The sequence below is a fragment of the Mobula hypostoma genome, chromosome 25, assembly GCF_963921235.1.
Source record: "Mobula hypostoma chromosome 25, sMobHyp1.1, whole genome shotgun sequence".
NCBI lineage: Eukaryota > Metazoa > Chordata > Chondrichthyes > Myliobatiformes > Myliobatidae > Mobula > Mobula hypostoma.
This window is the reverse complement of record NC_086121.1, coordinates 17,891,908-17,911,358: the sequence shown is the minus strand read 5'-3', so window position 1 is coordinate 17,911,358 and position 19,451 is coordinate 17,891,908. Positions and strand designations below refer to the sequence as shown.

General features: G+C 38.1%; 1 protein-coding gene across 7 annotated transcripts in view; it reads left to right on the top strand.

The window, feature by feature from the left end:
* The window catches only part of kcnab2a (potassium voltage-gated channel subfamily A regulatory beta subunit 2a), a 315,221-nt gene that overhangs the window by 281,993 nt on the left and 13,777 nt on the right, over positions 1-19,451 (top strand). For all 7 annotated transcript variants that reach the window (XM_063032962.1, XM_063032966.1, XM_063032967.1 and 4 more), the window contains 3 exons: positions 10,678-10,763; positions 18,648-18,768; positions 19,125-19,219. In XM_063032962.1, coding sequence (XP_062889032.1) covers positions 10,678-10,763; positions 18,648-18,768; positions 19,125-19,219 — 302 coding nt within the window. The remainder of the gene's footprint in view (positions 1-10,677; positions 10,764-18,647; positions 18,769-19,124; positions 19,220-19,451) is intronic.

Here is a 19,451-nt window from a genome sequence, read left to right as displayed (position 1 = left end):
GTACTGGGCCAAATCCACTACCTTTTGTAGGATTTTTAGTTCAAAGGCATTCCGTTCCCATACCAGGCTATAATGCAGCCAGTCAATATACTATCCATACATATCTGTAGAAGCTTGTCAATGTTTTTAATGTCATGCCAAATATCCACAGACTCCAAAGTAAGTAGAGGTGCTGCGGTGCTTTCTTTGCAATTACATTTATATGATGGGTCCAGGACGGGACCTCTGAGATAGTGACACTCAGGAATTTAAAGTTACTGACCCTCTCCAACTTTGATCCCCTGATGAGGACTGGTTCATGGACCTCTGGGGTTTCCCTTTCCTGAAGTCTACAATTAGTTCCTTGGTCTTGCTGACATTAAGTGAACGGTTGTTTTGACATCACTCAGCCAGACTTTTAATCTCCCTCCTGTATGCTGATTCATCACCACCTTTGATACGTCTACCTTGAGTAAAATGTAGGTGCTGCAGAATGGCTAAGCACCTAGTGGATATGAAGCCATCAGCCAGATTAACCCCTTACCAGCCTGCAATCATCTGATGTTGTGACTGATATGGTGGAAACAATGGGAATCCTCAATCGTCAAATAAATGAAATGCAGCTCATTAGAGAGTGGGGGAGGGGTTAATACTGAATACAAGAATAGTTTTTTGTCAGCACTAATAACTGGCTATTTAATTAGATAACAATGTTGTACTATTGCAGTTGAAGTATTAACTATATCCTGGAGACATCTAGTGTCACTAATCAATCTTGTTCCAATAGGCACAATCAAATCCACATAAAAACACATCAACCTGAGCAAAATAAATGAAAATAAAATTGATTCTGATTCCGATATGTATGTAAAATAACCCGGATTTTATTCTACTTTCTGAATATCAGGTACTAGATTACAATAAATAGAAATGGTTTCCTAATATATTTTGTAATGTTATTCAAAGCTGGCTAATTGTTAACAATTCTAAGTAATTGTTCAAACCTATAAACCAATTTGTGACAATGAAGGGGTTTCAAGTCATTAAAAGTCATTTATTTAAGGGAATGGCAAGTTGTGGTCCTGAAGATAAAGGTGAATTTATGAATGAGTAGTTGAGCCATTCTGACCAGGAAGCGTCTATGTTCAATTCTGAATCTGCTGTCAGCTCACTTACCACAGTTAAGATCCAAAAACGGACCTCAGTGGTCTGGGAAGGGCACTACCCTGCTTGCCGACCATTAACCCCTGAAAGCAAATATGCAGCAAGACTGAATGGTCTAATTCTGCTCCTATCTCTGATGGACAGCCTTGAACTTGGTTGTGATGCTTTCCACAGCTGAACAATCTAAATCACTCTCTACTTAATATTGTCTAAAAGAATTTGAGGCTTGCCAATTTAAATATTATAATCAGAACCTAAATTTCCAATGAATCACTTAATTCAGGACATGCCATTTAATACCTGTTCAGCCATCGTTGGCCAGTGGTTTGCAATGGTGAAAGTGACCATTTAGTGCAGGTTTCATTGTAAATTTATAATTATTGCAATCTCTGCTATAGGTTATTTTAGTGATAGACTGGTACTTATTTCAGCAAAGTGGGTCTGGGAAAAAAATTACTGAAATCACCACTGCTGAACAATTTTACAATATTTACTTATCATTTAAACTTCCTGGCAAATTTGCTCCAAGATTTATTGTAAGGAATTGTTCAGCTACCATGCAACTGCTTGATTCAGCTCCCCACCCTTACTGTGTAGTAGTAATGGTTATAGGATTCTGGAGTGAATGACTAACAGTAAGAAGGAATGAATAGAGAGGAACTGTATGAATATTATGTTCATCCATGCCAGTGTACTTGAGGGAGCTGACATTTTAGAACACTGGAACTAAGTACAACAGAAAGTGCAAGTCGAGAGAGAAACATACATTCATTGAAATATTGTCTATCGTTTAAATACAAAATTAAGGTTAGTGCTATAATAAATTACATTATTACTGTGCATTGTATATATTGACGATTACATTAAGACAGAATATGGATAGAGTTGATGTTGAATGATCAAGACCAGAATAAAGGTAACAAATGTGTTTAAATTAGAACAATTAGGAAAAAGCAACACACACAAAGTGCTGGAGGACCTCAGCAGGTCAGGCAGCATCTAAGGAAATGAATAAACATCCAGTATTTTGGGTTGAGACCCTTCATTAGGACTGGAAAGGAAGAAGCTAGAACAAGAAGGCGGGGTGGGGGGAGGAGTAGAAGCTAGAAGGTGATAGGTGATAGGTGGGAGTAGGAGGATGAAGTGAAGCTGGGAGATGATAGGTGAAAAGGTAAAGAGCTGAAGAAAAAGGAATCTGACAGGACAGGAGCGGACTATGTGAGGAAGGGAAGGAGGGGCATCAGGGGAGATGATAGGCAAGGAGAAGAGAAGAGGTAAGAGACAACCCAGAAAAGGGAAGGGGGAAGAGAGAAAAATTTAGAAGAGTAGTTAAAGCATAAAGTTTGATATAAAGACTTAATAGCATGAAGAAATAAAGATGTTGTGATTGAAGAGGACAAAGTTCAGTTCAGCAGAATGGTATCTCTTCTAAACTAACTGGCAGGAATGTCAGCAAATAGGTCAACAGTGGAAAATTTTTGAATATAAGATTGATCAAGTACATACATTTCAGCAGATACAAAGTACTGCACCAAAGATTTGGGTTTCTTCAATAAATACATAAAACCCAAACTTAGGCTTAAAATGAGACGTGTGATAAATATGGGTTAAACAACAATGATCATGAGGAATAAAGATGGTGTAGGGAGATGAAACAGGAAAGTAAAAAAAACTTAAGGGGGGGGGTCAAAATAAACTAGCAGACTTGCTAAGGCCCACATTGAGTCAGTGACTGTACTGTTTTATCAAAGTTTGGTGGTGTCTCAAGGGAAATAGGTTAGCAAAATCCAGTAAGAGAAAAATTGCAGCAATATGAACACCAAGTTGGTTGAGAGGAAACAAAATGTGAGAGTAAATCAGCATTCGCCCAGGGTGGCTGCTGGATACTGTCCTTGGTATGTATGGCTGATTTGGACCTCAGCTGGACTCCAGTCTCAAAATTTGCTGGTAACACCAAAGTACACCACATCAGTGAGGTCTGCAATAACACAAGGCATGGAAACTTAAGAGAATTTTCAAGTAAGTGACAGATACACTTTAATGTGCATTTATGAGGAGACCTATTATGAAAGCAGAAATAAGGAGTAGTAACAAATAACATGCTATTTCCTATGATGTTGTACAAGGGTGAATTTGTAATCTGGAATTCAATGAGAGACTAGTTAGAAAAATCGTGAATTTTGACTTATTGCTTTGAAGATAATGTAAGTTTTGTGGCAACAGAATGCAGTTAGATTTTGGGCATGTTGTCAATGAAAGGACATTTAAATTTTGTATGTCACTTGTTCTCTGTATAATGTCAGGAATATGAACTTATGAGCACAAGAAGATACTTAAGGTTTTAAAACATCATTAACTTTAATCAGAATGCTCAGATTAGATTCAATTGATGCTTTCAAAATTATACAAGTTTCCAATGAAGTGAATTGTGAGAAGACTATGCCCTCGGAGGAGTCAGCAATGAGGTGTCATTAATTTTAAAATGATAATAAAAAAGCAAGTTTTTGAGCAGAACAATTTGTTGTTATAGTTAGTATAGTCACAACAAACAAAACAGAATCCAGAACGTGACTTTTCAACTTATTGTACCTGTGCAAGTCTTTAAATATGTTATCAAATTTAACCCACTTTCATACTTATCCCACAGACAAGTTCTTTTCAAATGTTATTTTTTTTCATTTCACTTTTGTTTGTGTAAGATCCTGTGTTTTTAAAAACCTGTTCAGGGAGTATGCAGTCCTGTGACCAACTGAGAGAGTCAAGCCATTGCAATCCTGGTAGCAGCACCTCTGCACAGTTAAATAATTCACACCTCCTCTAACAATTGTACCAGTCCATCACTAACTATCTAGTCCTAGCCTTCATGTTTTGGTTTAAAGCCTTGTCTATATTTTCCTTTCCATTTGATTAATCAAAAGTCTGCTAAATCATTTAATGCATCATCTGTATAGTGGCAGTTCTGGCAGAATTACCGCAGAAGTCTTTGTGCTTTTGTCAATGGTGCATGTTATGCATTTCAATCATTGTCCTTTTATATTTGGCCTATATATGCCTGTGCATAATTTTAATGAAAAAGCCTGCATGATAACAGATTGGGCTGAGAAGCCATGGTGGGTTTATTGAATGTTTTTGGGGGTTGTTTTTTTTAAATATTTATTCCACAAGTCTGGCAGTAAAATTTAAGATATTCCTTGCAAGCAATGTATTCATGTAACAGAGCCAGACGGGATGGGGTGAGGGGTTGAAGGAAAAGAGGGGGAAAATGGATGAGCTATATTCTGTAATTGATTAACAAAATATTTTCTTTTTAAATATCAATATTTAATGCTGCAATTTACTCTCAGCCCTACTGACTGTCTGCTGGATTCAGGCCTAAACATTTACTTTTGTACCATTTTTACTGATTTTTTAAAAATCATCCCTCTGTACCAATTCACTAAATTCTGTAGGTCCTACTGAGATAGAGCAGCTTCGTCCCTTATTGTTGGCCTACATGAAGCAATAGAACCTTTTTGAGGACTAGATTAACAATTTTACATCAAAATTTTACAGGAATATAAATATATTGCATATAAGGTACCTCATAGCTTCTCATGCGTTAGTGAATTTATTACCACGTTAAACTTTTGATTTTAGTAGGCTGCAATTGATTGTATCAGTAAGTTCTGCACCATTACAAGAATAGAGAGCAGTAACTTCAGATTTCTGCTCTTGTTTGTGATCTCACTAAAATAGAATATCGTGATGTTGCCTGAGGGAGATTGCTACAGAAATTATTGACTCTATTTTGTGTCAGTTAATTATACAACATCAAACGCCAATAGTTTAGAGCTGGGTGATATCAATGAGTGTACAAACAACTTTTAAACTAAAGCTGATGTGGCAGTTCTAAACTGAGATTTTTTTATTGGGAAAAATGCATTGTAAAAGTTTCAAACCAAAACTCATCATTTTTTAATGAAATAAGAGTGAAATGGGGTCAATTCATATCTAGACATTTCATTTCAATAAACAGAAATGTACTTTAGAATATATTGATGGTTTTTTGACACAAACGCAATAACAATTTATTATAAATAAAGCTGGGTAAACTGAGGATGGAGAAATATTCTTGGCCTTTTTTTTTAATTGCACCAATTCCAATAAATTTGTAGCGAATTCTTCCAAGTACTTGGTGTGTAGCTTCAGAGCCCATTGCAACAGAAAAGAGAAGTTAGCCACCTCCAGATTATCAACAACCCTTTCTGCAGTCCATATCAAGATAAAATAGAATCCATTCTTGAAGATAGTTAACCCAGTAATACACAGTGCAATTGTCTAAAGAATGGAAAAAATGGCCACTAGGGCAAAGATACCAGGAGTGGTTCAGAATTATGAATCTGGACTCCTGCAAGCAGTAAAACTGCATGAAACGGAAAGAAAATTGGCAAGAATTGAAAAGAATATTGGATATAGTTTTTGAAATCCTGCTTTAATCTGGGTGCTTAGCATGTTAGACTAAACTTTTTTCCTATACCTTTTAGCCCAGTTTTAACATGTTGCATACAAGAATTTGATACAGCTGGCCCCACCATTCAAACCAAGGCAACACCAATTTACTTTTAGGTATAAACACCTGCATATCCGTAGTGGTCCTGACATTCTGATTTTTTCAAAATGCTGTGTATATGTGTTGTTTTAACCGTGCTTATGTTATTGTTTACGTCTGTAATTTAATTTCGCTTTATGCTTTCATTTTCCCATTGATTTCTCACCCAGCTTAGTTCACATGGGAAATGCTGTTTCATAGTTTGCTTGCATATATTAACATGGCAGCCTTTTGAGCAGCAGAAGGATAAGATGAACCTTTTTATCCTGTCATTGACTTTCAACCACCTACCGACCATTAGGGTGACTTTGGATTTTCCCATCAGCCACCTTTCCCTGTTACACTCCATGAAGGGTCTCTGTTACCAAGATCAGAGGCTTTTGGCCATGTACAGTCATTGTTACTTGTTTCCTCTGTAGCAGTTGGTAAAGCAATGCAGAAGTAAGCAGTGGCGAGAAAGACAAGAATGTTTTTTTTCTTGCATACAGCAACTGAAAAAAGAAACGTCAATTTAAATGAGAATCTGTTACAGTTCACTCGGGCTAATGGATTGGCTATATATAGCAAATAACTTATTTGTAACAAAAGAGATAATTGCTAGTGAACAGGAATATTTTACAGGGATAAGAGAGAATGATGAGACAAAAAAAACATCCTGAAGATACCAAGTTTGAAAACTTGTACTGTCTCTGCTATTCAAGTTAAAAGAACTCAAATTTATAAAGCACTTTTAATCCCCTCTATATGCTGCAAAGTGTTTCTTTTCTAATTTTTCAAATTCATGGAATTCACTAGACACCAACAAGAACCTGCCACCAGCAGTAAAAAAAAAAGTTACAGTCTGATGGTGTTCTGATGGTGTGTGCTAAAAAAATACATATTTTGACTGGAATATCAAGTGCTGTCCTTTCTCTTCCAAAAGAAAAAGGAAGTTTCTTAAGCCCATTGTGATCTTAGATTGATTACTGTCCTGAATAATGCACCTCCAATAGTGCGGCAAACCAGTTTGGAGCAGTGATATTGGTAAGAGCTCTAAGCTCAGCTTTGGAGTTAAAACAGTATGGATCTTCCTTACGCTGATCTTAGCAAATACACAGCAACTTTGCATCAAAGTTCAGAGCTCTGTGCATTATAACCTGACTCCACTAAGGTAGATGGACATAATCAGGAGCACCTCATAAGACTCCAGTCAAGTTCAATCTACCTGCAATAGTATATTTTGTCAGGCAACATGAAAAGACACTGACACTTAGTAGTATTTGTCAAGTGCTATCTATCATTTTGGTTTTTTTTTTCAAAAGTACGATCTACCGTGCTATATGACATTCTTGAAAGGAAATGAGGCTTATTACTGATGCAATATAAATGTAATTTCCTCTAGTGTTAACTCTACAGTGGAAGAATGACTATGAATGTGAAGATTCCAAAAGCTCAATAGTGAACTGATTCAGCATGAGTTGATCAAATACAAGGCAAGAAAATGATAGACACAGTAGCTTTAGCTATTAAATATGACTTCCTATTTGTGAGTTCCTATAGGCTGAAATCATTGATGCAAGTTGAATAGCTGAAAAAGCACCTTTTCAACTCAAAACTGAGCTTCTAGCAGTTCATAATGGATCATCACGTCATAGGAATCACTTTGGGGTGATAGCCTGATAGCCTCTCCAAACCCTGAGACTGCCAAAGCTGTCCACATGATCAATGACACTGAATCACTGGTATTCAGGTTATTTAGAAATGGCATTGCTTTTAAAACAAAATACAGGGTATTTAAATTTAAAGCTTAAAAAAAGCACTTCCATGTAGTAATAATCAATTAAAATCATTAGAACTAATGTAAATTTTTTTTTAAACTACTTGTCTCTTGGAGTCAGTGTCTCCAATTTATTTGAACCTGGCACAACCCAGCAAACAGAGTTTCTTGTCAGAGAACTGGGAATCTGTAAAAGTTCATCCTGTCCTGTTGGACTCTTTCAGGAATCCATTGGAGCAGCACAAGGGTAGTTGTGGTTATGGGTAGATGGAAGATGCCAGCATTGGGAAAAATCCTGCCACATGCTTACCCAAGTAAATCTTTGGATTTGGACTAGAGTTGGGGCAGAGGATCTGCCTGAATAATTTTATGCTAATTAACATCATGGCTATTTGGAATTTAATAGAAGTTTCCGAGTTCACTTCACTTACCCTTAAAGCTGACAACTAAAGAGACATTCAACTTGTAACGTGCAAGTCCCAGAGATGAAAGATCAGTGTGTGATCAACTGCGTCATCCAATCCACCTCTGCACAATTGGACAGTTGCTTCAGTAGAAAATGTGAAAGGAGCAAGGGTTTGAAATCTTCAATTATTTATCAATTAATAGTCTTTTAATGAAGGTTGTAAATGTCCTTTTTCAATCAATTTCTGCATCAAGAAACTTTTGTAAATACGGAATGCAACCTTATTTAATGGAAGCACTCCTGATTAAATTAAATCATTTAGATAAAAAAAGGAACTAAGCTGAATACCCCAGTTGTATTATATTGGTTGGTCTAAACTAAATAGACATTTGGACACAACGTTGATCCCAGTACCTCTGAGTTATAAAGAGAAGCAATCAGGCAAATACCCTTCACTGACTACTGTTCTTTGACCCTTGGTAAATTGCATGGATGTATGTAGCATAGGGATGACTGGATTGCTGTTTGCTATGAATTATCTTGTAATCCAGTTGGTCATCACTGCTTAGATAAAAAACTTGACAAGGCAAAGGAATGGTCATAAAAGCTCAAGTCATTGGTAAAAGCAGAAAGAAATGGGGAAAGAATATTGCTGTTCCTTAGACATATTGAGTTTGGCATGGGAGAAAGGAATCTCAAGATGTTTGCTGAGTATGAAAATCAACTTTCACCAAAGGCAATAAATCATAATGGATGGGGAAGAGTTTATTCTACACTTGTCATGTTTATGCCAGTGAACTGGCATATGTATATATATATTTTTTTATCTGCAGCAATTAGTCAACAAAATGAAAAATGCACTTAGATGGTTGAGTATTATTAAGTTGCAAATTTCAGTTCCTTCATGCACAAGCAAATGTTTTAATCTGCTTATTTAAACTTAAATTTTGTTTTATTATTGCAATTTGCATTATGCTCTGGGATTGAACAATAATACCAAGGACTATTTGTGTCCTTACTCCCTTGCATTTTAAGTAAATTGTGTTGCTTTTGTGTGTCCCCGTTCTTAAGTTTGTGGCCTGCTCATCTTCAGAGCATTAACCTAACAGCACTTCAGTAATGTTCTGTTTTTCTGCCTTCCCAAGAATAATGACAAGCAAGTACAATTCAGGAGTAGTATCAGCAAATAGTATTTCTGTTAAATATCAAGACAATTACAACATTTACAAAGCAAATTTTGTTTTTCCTCTAGAAAAGTTCTGCCGTTGGACAGGGTACCATTGAATGTTAATGTTCAACCAAAGACAAGTTTAGACCTGCAGTCATTCAGTCTTTGTTGTAATGCCTCTCTGGCCTTTGAACACATTTACATAGCATTTTAGATTATCTTGGTATGCCCCAAAAATTGTCATAATCATCTTTGAGCTTTAATGTTGTTGCAAGGCAATCATTATGGCCAAAATCTACACAGTGAGATTTTTCGAATAACAAAATGAATACCAAAATGGTTTGTTATTGGTGTTGGCTGTGAAATAAATTATGTCCTTGGCACTGGGAGGACACATTTCTTTCCAGGTAGTGCTGGTGCTATATATTTTTCACTTCTGTCTTAAATAGTAGATGAGACTCAAAGTAAATCTCATCTACATAAAAGGACCATGCAGTGAACGCTTCAGCCTACATTTTATTCTTAAATCCTATCATTACAGTAGCTAACACAAAGAGGAAGTAACACACACACAATTTGTTTTATCAATCTTTTAAAGTCATTAATCATAAAGAAGAGTTTTTTTTTATGGCTGATTCTTTTTTCTGTTTGATGCTTAGTACAAGGGGTACAAGTAATGAACAGTTAAGATTTACCAATGAAAAAGATAATCTGCCTGAACTGTCTTCTGAAGCCTCCAAAATGAAGTTATAATCTACATGTTAAATCTTTTTTTTATTTGCCTCTCAAAGTTCTGGTTACTTCAATTAGGTGAATGATGCTAGTGGAACATTTTCACTTTAGGGATTAATAAGCAGTGATTTTAGGTCAGTTATTGATTAATCTCAAAAGGGCATTTCATACTGAACCAAAAAGCCATTTTCACATTTTTTACACTGGGTATTCGATAGCTTCAGTGTGATCACCATCGTATTGCCAGGTACAGTATATGGTGTAGATCTGTGTCTAACTAAAGAACTGGACTGAACATGAATCCAGGTTCTGGAAATGAAAGGGCAGTGTCTGCACCACACTCTGAAGCATCTTTAGAATCTAAAATCCACCTTAGTTAAAGAAATTGATGTGACTTTAGATTTACTGAATATTCAAACATACACTATTAAAGGTAGGCCTTCAAAAAAGGGATGTTGTCTCCTGGTTCATGCCAGTCCTCAGATAAGCCATTGTCCTTGGTTTGACCAGTACTTAATGTGACAATACCAATATTGTACATGCCTTCATGTTTCTTTTGCCTGATGCAGGAAGTCAGAAAAATTGGCTCATTCTTTATTTTGCGCCCCATTTTTCCCCACACAAAGAAAATCACTTTCATCACACAAGCCCCTTCATCATTTGCTTTATTAAATCAGCAAAACAAAGGAATTCTGAGGGAAATTAACAGGTCAAAATGCCTCATGATTCCACTGTTGCAGGACAGATGTACACTGCTTGCAAGATGTCTTGCGGCAAAATCCCTGTTGTGAAACCAGTAGCAATACACATCCATAGTATGGCACGGCCATTTTTATGCCATTTTATTTTTAAAAATAAATAAATTGTGTTTTCTCTTCTAACAGAAACAGTGAGAGCAATGACACATGTGATTAACCAAGGAATGGCCATGTACTGGGGCACCTCACGGTGGAGTGCAATGGAAATCATGGTAAGATAAGCAAGAAGTTTAAATTCATTCGTTTTTCCTTTTAGCCTTCTCTTGGTTGTGACCTCAACTTTTGACTTCCTATCTTCAGGTTTAATGGTTTCCTATGTTATAGGTTTCAGGTCTTCACCTGAAATTCAATTTTGAAATTATCCCAGTAGGATATTTCCTTATTACTGAAAATCTATATAAAATGTATTCAATCTTGCAGTCAGAGAAGGTGTGATGATTATTCTTTCTGTAATGATTAATAAACCAATTGTTTGCAATCAAATGACCTTGCCTGGTGTCTCAAGGCTGGGTGTGTCTGCACCCGCGCCAACTCCCCGCCCCTGGCACTCCTTCTCTGCCACCTGTTCCACATCCTTCCCACGGTGCTTCACCTTTGCCATTCCCAACACCCCTTGCTCCTGCCAGATTTACAAACTCGCTTGCTGCTTCATGTTGACAAATACAGTACTGTGCAAAAGTCTTAGGCACCCTAGTTATATATTTGTGCCTAAGTCCTTTGCACAGTACTGTATAATCTAACATAACCCTTTCATTTAAAACCAAATTAATTACATTATAAATTAGGTTCTGAAAAATGCCAGTTGCTATGCCTTCCAGTGGTGTTGCCTAAGAGTATGATTTAGTTTGAAAACAGGCTGAAGTTGTGGATGACTGTTGTGAGGATAAAGTTGGATGGTAGCTACAAGATCCATTATGTAAAGAAGATGCAGAAGGATACTCAAGGAAGGAATCAACCAATTAGGAAGCGATCCTTGTGGTGCAGCTGAAGAACATAGGGTTTAGAGGCATGAACACCATGCACAGTTAGTGATCACCAAACCTTTGATCACTGCAACTAGAACTTTTTGCGTTTGATTAAATACAATGGTCTAGAAATTACTCCATACCTTTTTGCTGGAATATTAAAATGACATTTTCAGTCAATCAACATTGTTGGGTTTTTCCTGTAATTGCAGTACTAAAAAACCTTCAGTATAGAATTCCACACTGATCCGTCACAATCTCTCACAGTTGTACGGCAGGTGCAATCTTTGTCACCAGACAAACAACACACTTCACACTACCATAAATGAATACTGCAATTGGGTAATCCCAAAGTCATAGGAACATGGTTATACTGGTAGGGAAACACCAATGGCAAGAATAGCAGTCTACAGAATATAATGGATATGGCCCAGTCCATCACTGGCAAAGTCCTCCCCACCGTTCAGCACATTTACATGGAGCACTGCCACGAGAAAGCAGCATCCATCGTCAAAAATTCCTGCCATCCAGGCCATGTTCTCTTCTTGCTATTTCCATTGGCTACAAGGTACAGGAGCCTTAGGTGCCACACCACCAGATTTCCTCAACCATCGGGCTGCTGAACCAGCATGGATAGCATCACTCACCACAACTTATGGACTCACTTTCAGGGACTCTACAACTCGTGTTCTCAGTATTATTTATTTTTTATTATTTGCAGAGTTCATCTTCTTTTGTACATGGGTAGTTTGTCAGTCTTTGTTTTTGTTTCTTTTTTATGTCTTTATTTTTCTGTAAGCACCTGCAGTAAGATAAATCTTAAAGTAATGTATAGTAACATACATGTACTAGATTTTAAAAAATTGTTATGACTTGATGTTAGTGAGAGTACTCTTAGAGGGCAGATTCCTTGTACATGAGAGCCATGGAGGTTTTCCAGGACCACAGCCAGAAAGATGTCAGGCTGATGTTCATGTAAGGGCACAAGTACTACTCTGCATTTTGGGGATGCAGGTAGTGCAGGAAAATACTTGTGCCTGCCCTCCCTACTTTTTGTGGCCTGAAGAAACAGTAGTTGAAGTCTCCTATCCTTGCGTATGGAGTTTGGGTGAGCACCTCGATGCCTGAAAAGATCCTGACATTAGGAAGCTGAGAGTGGCATTGAACCTGGCAAAGCCTTCATGGTGTGTACCTGAGGTTATGGTTGAATTCATTAGAAGGTCACGGATTGCAGTGATGACATTGGAATGCTGGCACTATAAATGCACAATTTTTGGAGAAACTCTTAGCAGTGTGTATAAGAGCTGTAATTTTTCAGACACTTACAAACGAAAGTCTCTGCAGATAAATTTGGTGTTGTAGAGGAGTTTTGAATTGGAACTGAGTGCTAGGGAGAAAAATTCCCACTGTGTGCATTACCTAATGTGTGCAAACTTACTTTACGCTAGGTTAACTACAGAGCACTGCATGCTTATCTGAATTAATTTCTAGCCCTGTGTGTCCCTAAGGAGAGAGTATGCACTCATATGCACATGTGGATCAGATCGAACCTCTGCAATCCTACCATTTCTACTTGGATGGTGATGGATAATTGAACTACTAACAGCGGAGGAAGCTTCAACTACATTCCAATTCTCAGTGAGAGTGGGCTTAGTACATGAGTTGTAAACTAAAGGCAAAAGTATTCATGTCTGTGTTGAACCACATGCACCAAATGGATATTAAGACACATCACAATAATGAGAAGGCACTCACAGCTAATGCAAATCATTCTTGTAATATCACAGTATAACTTCAGATTGCACCATGTTCAATCTTAGCAAATGAAGTCAGCTATGTCATATACTCAAGATCTACGTAACATTGAAGTCTGGGCTTTCTCGGATTTTTCTGGACATTTTAGTGAGTCATGTCAAACATGCCTCATTATTTAAACCTTTTACCTCACTTCAGTTCATCATCAAGTTATAAAAAAAAAATGCTAAAACCTGGTTGGAAATGAGGAATATTCATCATTCTGCATATGACCTTTTTAAAGTAGTGCTGTGGCTTCTCAGTGCATTTCTGTTGACCTTTTTTATTGATATAAATTATTTTTGCTTCTTTTTTCTTTCCATGTGCGGCACATCCTAAAATGTGCCTCCTTTGAAAAATAATTTCTCCTTATATATTTCGTGTATCTTTCCATTGCTTTTTGCTTTGTATGTACTTCCTTCCCTGTTATAATTAGAAGTAAGTGGAGGAACAAGAGACTCGAATCTGGAGCAAAAATCAATCTGCTAGAGAAACCCAATGTGTCAGGCAGCAAATCTGGAGCTTTCCCAAAGACAAGTCCATCCATGACCCCCTGGTTTGCTCATCCCTTATCCAGCCCAGCATTTTCTTCTGTAACTGTAGAAGATGTAACACTGTCCCTACACCACTCCCTCACCTCCATCCAGAAACCTGATCATCCCTTCCACGTGAGGCAGAAATTCACACGTACTTCCTCCAAACATTTGTTTTTCTCATTGTGGCTTTGTCAATTGTTTTGCCACGTATCTGCTCTCTGTATGCCATGGGCGTTTTGAGCACCTGTTTGCAAGCTACTTTTAATCCCCTTTCCATTCCCACACCAACCGGTTTGTCCTCAGTCTCCCCCACTACTAGGGTGAAACCAAGCACAAAAGTAAAGAACAACACCTCATATTCCACCTGGGTATTTATAACCCAACAGCAGTGGCATTGAATTCTCCTGTTTCAGATAACTTTGTAACCCGCTGTCTTTCCCTAACTTCCTCCCCAGCCAACCACTCCTCCACCTACTTCACCTGTCCATCGGCTAAATTTTCCTCTCCTCCTACTTTTCCCTTCTTCCCACAATACTTCCCTTGTTTGGTTCCTCTTCACCTTCTGTAATCTTCAGTCCTTTGTTGCCTCCAACTTTCACTTCTCAGTCTCAATCGCTGCCCTTGCCCTTTCCTGCCCCACCTGTCGCCATCTCTACCCTTCCATTTCCTTCTACAGATGCTGGCTGACCCACTGAATTCCCTCAACATTTTGTTTTAAGCCAACATCAGTGAAAAAGCAAATTGCCTGAAATATCAAGAGTCAAGGAGCAGCTGTACATAAAATGTAATTCAAAAAAATATTAGTTCACTGTCAATTCATGTCAATTTTAATTGCATCTAAAAATTTGTGAGAGATTATCTAAAATATGATTTACCCAGAGGAAATTATCACAATTTTTTTTAAGGGACACTTGTCATAATCTGTACTGGTTTCCTTTCTGTTACGGTGAATGAATCAATTAGCTCACAAGTAAATCAGTTGTGTTTTAAATTAAATCTTACTTTTCTTATCACTTCTCTGGAGTTTTTAATTTGTGCTTCCATTTTATAATGTATTCTGAAATTTGAGCATTGTGATGAAGTTACTTCTTTTAATGAACTATAATTCATGGAAATCGAGAACTGATTAGATTCCTTCACTAGATTCTATTGCAGACATTAAATAAAATATTGATTGTATTTGCTGCATTGCTGAAATAATAATTAGATCTGATGTTAATTACTTCCCTCATGTAGCCAGACATGAGTACTCCACCCAATAAGTATCCATCACATTCTGTCCCTGTAAGTATTCATGGAGCAGAATTGTGTCGTATATGTTTACGGAATCTTCAACTTTCCATTAGGAATGAAAAGTACAAATTACGATATTGTGAATAAGAAGGATTCCTATATATTTGCATACGATTGATTTATACTTGCAGCATTTTAGAGGAATGGGAGATTATCTCACTGAGTCATGGGAATGTGAGAATGATAAATGGGATAGATGTCAAGTGCTATTTCCTGCAGCTTGGAAAGTCTTGGTCTTTCGAACTTAGTACCTGAATAAAGAGACAGCTGATCATGAGTGACATGAGGATAGATATCTTTGCACAGTGAGCTGCAAATCTTTGGAAGTCTCTCCTCCAGAAGGCTCAGTCATTGTGTGCATTCAAGGCTATCATGATAGATTTTGGACACAGAGAGAATTAAAAGCTAAAGGGATTGAGCAGGGAAGTGGAGCTTAAGTCAAGGAATAGGCCTGAGAGTCCTAATTATCTACATTTCTATTGCTGTTTTCATTCTCTCTCCACCAGCCAACCTTTTCCTCTGAAACTTCATTAGATAAGAAATTAGAAGTCCAACATTCAAACTACCTACTGCTCTCGGACCCTAACTTTGCATTTATTACATTTTCGTACTGAAGCATACACTCATGTTTGCACACTTGTATGCCAATGTGTTCCTATACCCAAACCAGACAATTTTTGAGACTCCCTCAGTGTCGGTTAAGAAGTGCACAGCCTGGCAGAGCAACAACTGATTGATTCCCTGAAATAAAGCACCTGAATCTGCAATGCATTTTTTCTGGCTGTAATAAGAGTGGCCACAATACACAACCTACAGTATGTTGAAGGGTCTAAGCCTGAAATGTTGACTGTTTATTCCTCTCTACAGATGCTGGCTGACCTACTGAGTTCCTTCAGCATTTTGTGTGTGTTGACCACAATACATTGCTGATTGCACCATAAACCATCTCAGTACCACATAGTATATTGTAATCTTTTCTAAATGCTTCTGTATATTTTAAAATTCTTGCACCAGATCTTGCTGGCTCAGTCCCTCTGTCTGGAGTTATCACCCATGGGCCACAGCTGCACTGGTCCAGGTGTGGAATATCTATCTTACTGTCTTATCAGTGCACTTGAGTCCAGCAGTATGTTCTCACTGGTGACAAGCTATGAAATCTGGAATTATTTCTAAAAGGTTTTTTGTTTTTCTGACATTCAGAGATATATAAGAACTATTAAAATTGAAAACACAAGGGAGTCTGCAGACGCTGGAAATCCAGAGCAACAAACACAAAATGTTGGAGGAACATAGCAGGGCAGGGTGGATCTGTGGAAAGGGTCAAATGACATTTTGGGTTGAGACCCTTCGTCAGAACCCTCTTAATGTAAACTGTTTTAAAACTTTAAAAAATTAAAACTCTAATACTCAAGTAGAAATAAAAACAATTAAACCAAAAAATTTTCTCAAAATTAGCAGGCTTTTTTTCCTTTGTCTCTTGAATGTTTGCCCTAAAACCCCTATTGAAATCATTAGAATATCAGGTCCTCTATAAGATCTAACTTGATGTATGATCCGAAGGGTAATCCCTGTGGCAGTTCTGGGAAATCACAGCAAACTGGGCTCTGCTGGTTAATCATTTTAAATTAGTTGTCTTCTGATATCCTTTTTTTTCTCGTGAGTTTGCATTTTAAAGGTATATTTAATGTCAGAGAAATGTATACAATATACATCCTGAAATGCTTTTTCTTCACAACCATTCGTGAAAACAGAGGAGTGCCCCGAAAGAATGAATGACAGTTAAATGTTAGAGCCCAAAACTCTCCTTCCTCCCATACGTAAGCAGCAGCAAGCAACAATTACCCCTCTCCCCCCCCACTGGCAAAAAAAAGCATCGGCACCCACCACCAAGCACTCAAGCGTGAGCAAAGCAACAGCAAAGACACAGACTTGCAGTTACCCCAAAGATTACTTGTTCACCCGGTATTCAACATACCACAGGCTCTCTCTCTCTCCCTAACAAGGGAGAAAGAGATGTCTCCATTTCACAGCGAGAGGAGAGACATAACAAACAACTCGCTGGTTTACAATGTTAAAAGTCCATTGCATCACTTTTTCCCAGCTCTGTGCTCAAAGTTCTCGGGTCTCTGGGCACACAGCCTTAGATCTTCCATCTCTCACAACACACTGATCTCCTGCCCGGACACCAACCTCCGATCCCCCCGTCTCCAGAGCCACAAAATCTCGGTCCTCCAAAGGCGAGCGAAGCTCTTAAGCCAAGCCCTTTGCATGCTGAGCAACGCCCAGTTGTGAAGCCACAAGGGCGAGTCCCATTCCCACAAAGAACCATAGTCAGCGTGTAACTCCAGGTCAGGGTCTTCAAAAGAACCCTGAAAGGGAAAAATAGAGATATTAAAGATGGAAGTGGAGCTGTTTCCGAAGATGCAGGCAAAGAAGTCGCCGTTAGGCACCGTTGATCCTCCTAAGCAGCAGTCCAGGTTTACTGGAAATGAATGCTGAATTTTTAGTGAACAGGAACTGCTGAGAAGTAACTTTGGAGGATGCAGCAGACATCAAAGAAAAATTGTGAAGCTTCCACAACCTGGAAATAACCCATTACACTCAGTGGCCACTTTATTAGATGCCTCCTGTATTTAATAATGTAGCCACTGAGTGTATGTTCATGCTCTTCTGCTGCTGTAGCCCCTCCGTTTCAAGTTTCAACATGTTGTGCATTCAGAGACGCTCTTCTACACACCACTGTTGTAACATCACCTTCCTGTCAGCTTGAACCAGTCTGGCTATTCTGCTGTGACCTCTCTCATTAACAAGGCATTCAGTAACAGAACTGCCAGTCACTGGTTCTTTTTTTGGCTTTTCACACCATTCTCTGTAAACTCTGGAGACTGTTGTGTGTGAAAATTCCAGATCAGCCGTTACTGAGATGCTCCAACCACATCATCTGGCATCAACAATCATTCCACAGTCAGTAATTCCAAGGGTACTATGGTAGCATGGCGGTTAATATGACACTATTACAGCTTTGGGCAGAGTTCAGAGTTCAATTCTGCCAACACCTGTAAAGAGTCTGTACGTCCTCTCTGTAGAATGCAAGGGTTTTTCCCTGGTGCTCTGGTTTCCTCCCAGAATGCAAAGACATTCCGGTTAGTAGGTTAATTGGTCATTGTAAATTGTCCTGTGAGTAAGCTAGGGTTAAATCAGGGATTGCTGGACAGCATGGTTCAAAGCTCCCATTCTGTGCTGTATCACATTTCTTCGCCATTCTGATGTTTGGTCTGAACAACTGAACCTCTTGACCATGTCTGCATGCTTTTTATGCATTAAGTTCCTGCCACATGATGGGCTGATTAGACATTTGAATATCAAGCAGGTGTGCCTAATAAAGTGGTCACTGAGTGTAATATTAAAATTCTTAACATTTTTTGGAAAGTATTTTGATGGAAGACCCTCTGAAGATAACTTACAAAGTTACCCCTGACACTGCTCTATCACTGTCTCTGATCTGCAGGAAGCTTACTCAGTGGCTCGTCAATTTAACCTCATCCCTCCAATATGTGAACAAGCTGAATATCACCTTTTCCAAAGAGAGAAAGTCGAAGTGCAGCTTCCAGAACTCTTCCACAAGATCGGTAAATATTTTTGACAAATAAATGTTCATAACAATAAATTGCTTGCCTTAATACCTTTCATCTAATCAGTCTCGGCTTCATTCCTATGTGGCATAGTTCCACAGATAGTGGATCATTTGTGGTATTATGTCCAAATGCCCATTCAAGAAGTCGTGAGGCATTTTGGCAATTTCTGAACAAATTGCTCAGAGAAAGCTGAAAAATTGAGAGCCCCAATGATGTCCAAGTTCTGAATCTCCCCAAGATTAATGGATGATTGCTATCCTTAATGGTAACATTGTCTTCAGTGTATGACTGGAAATCCCTGTGTTTCAGTGTATCTAACCCTATTCTTCCTGCTGCATTCTCTCTTGAAGGTGTTGGCGCAATGACTTGGTCTCCCTTGGCATGTGGTATTATTTCTGGAAAGTATGATGCAGGAGTTCCTCCTTACTCTCGAGCTTCCTTAAAGGTATAGTAAGTAAAAGGAAAAAATATTGCCATGTTCAGTTTCTGTGATCAAGTCAATCACTCTACTTTATCCTGGGTAGAACTCAGAGGGCATGTTGAAGTGTCAGTACTCGATTTCTTTTGCTAAACTGTTTTAAAAATCACATTTCACTGTATTTAGCATGAAGAGTTTTTAAATCAGTAACAAGGTATTTCAAATGGAATTTAAAGATATTTAAAATCGAAGGGGCAAT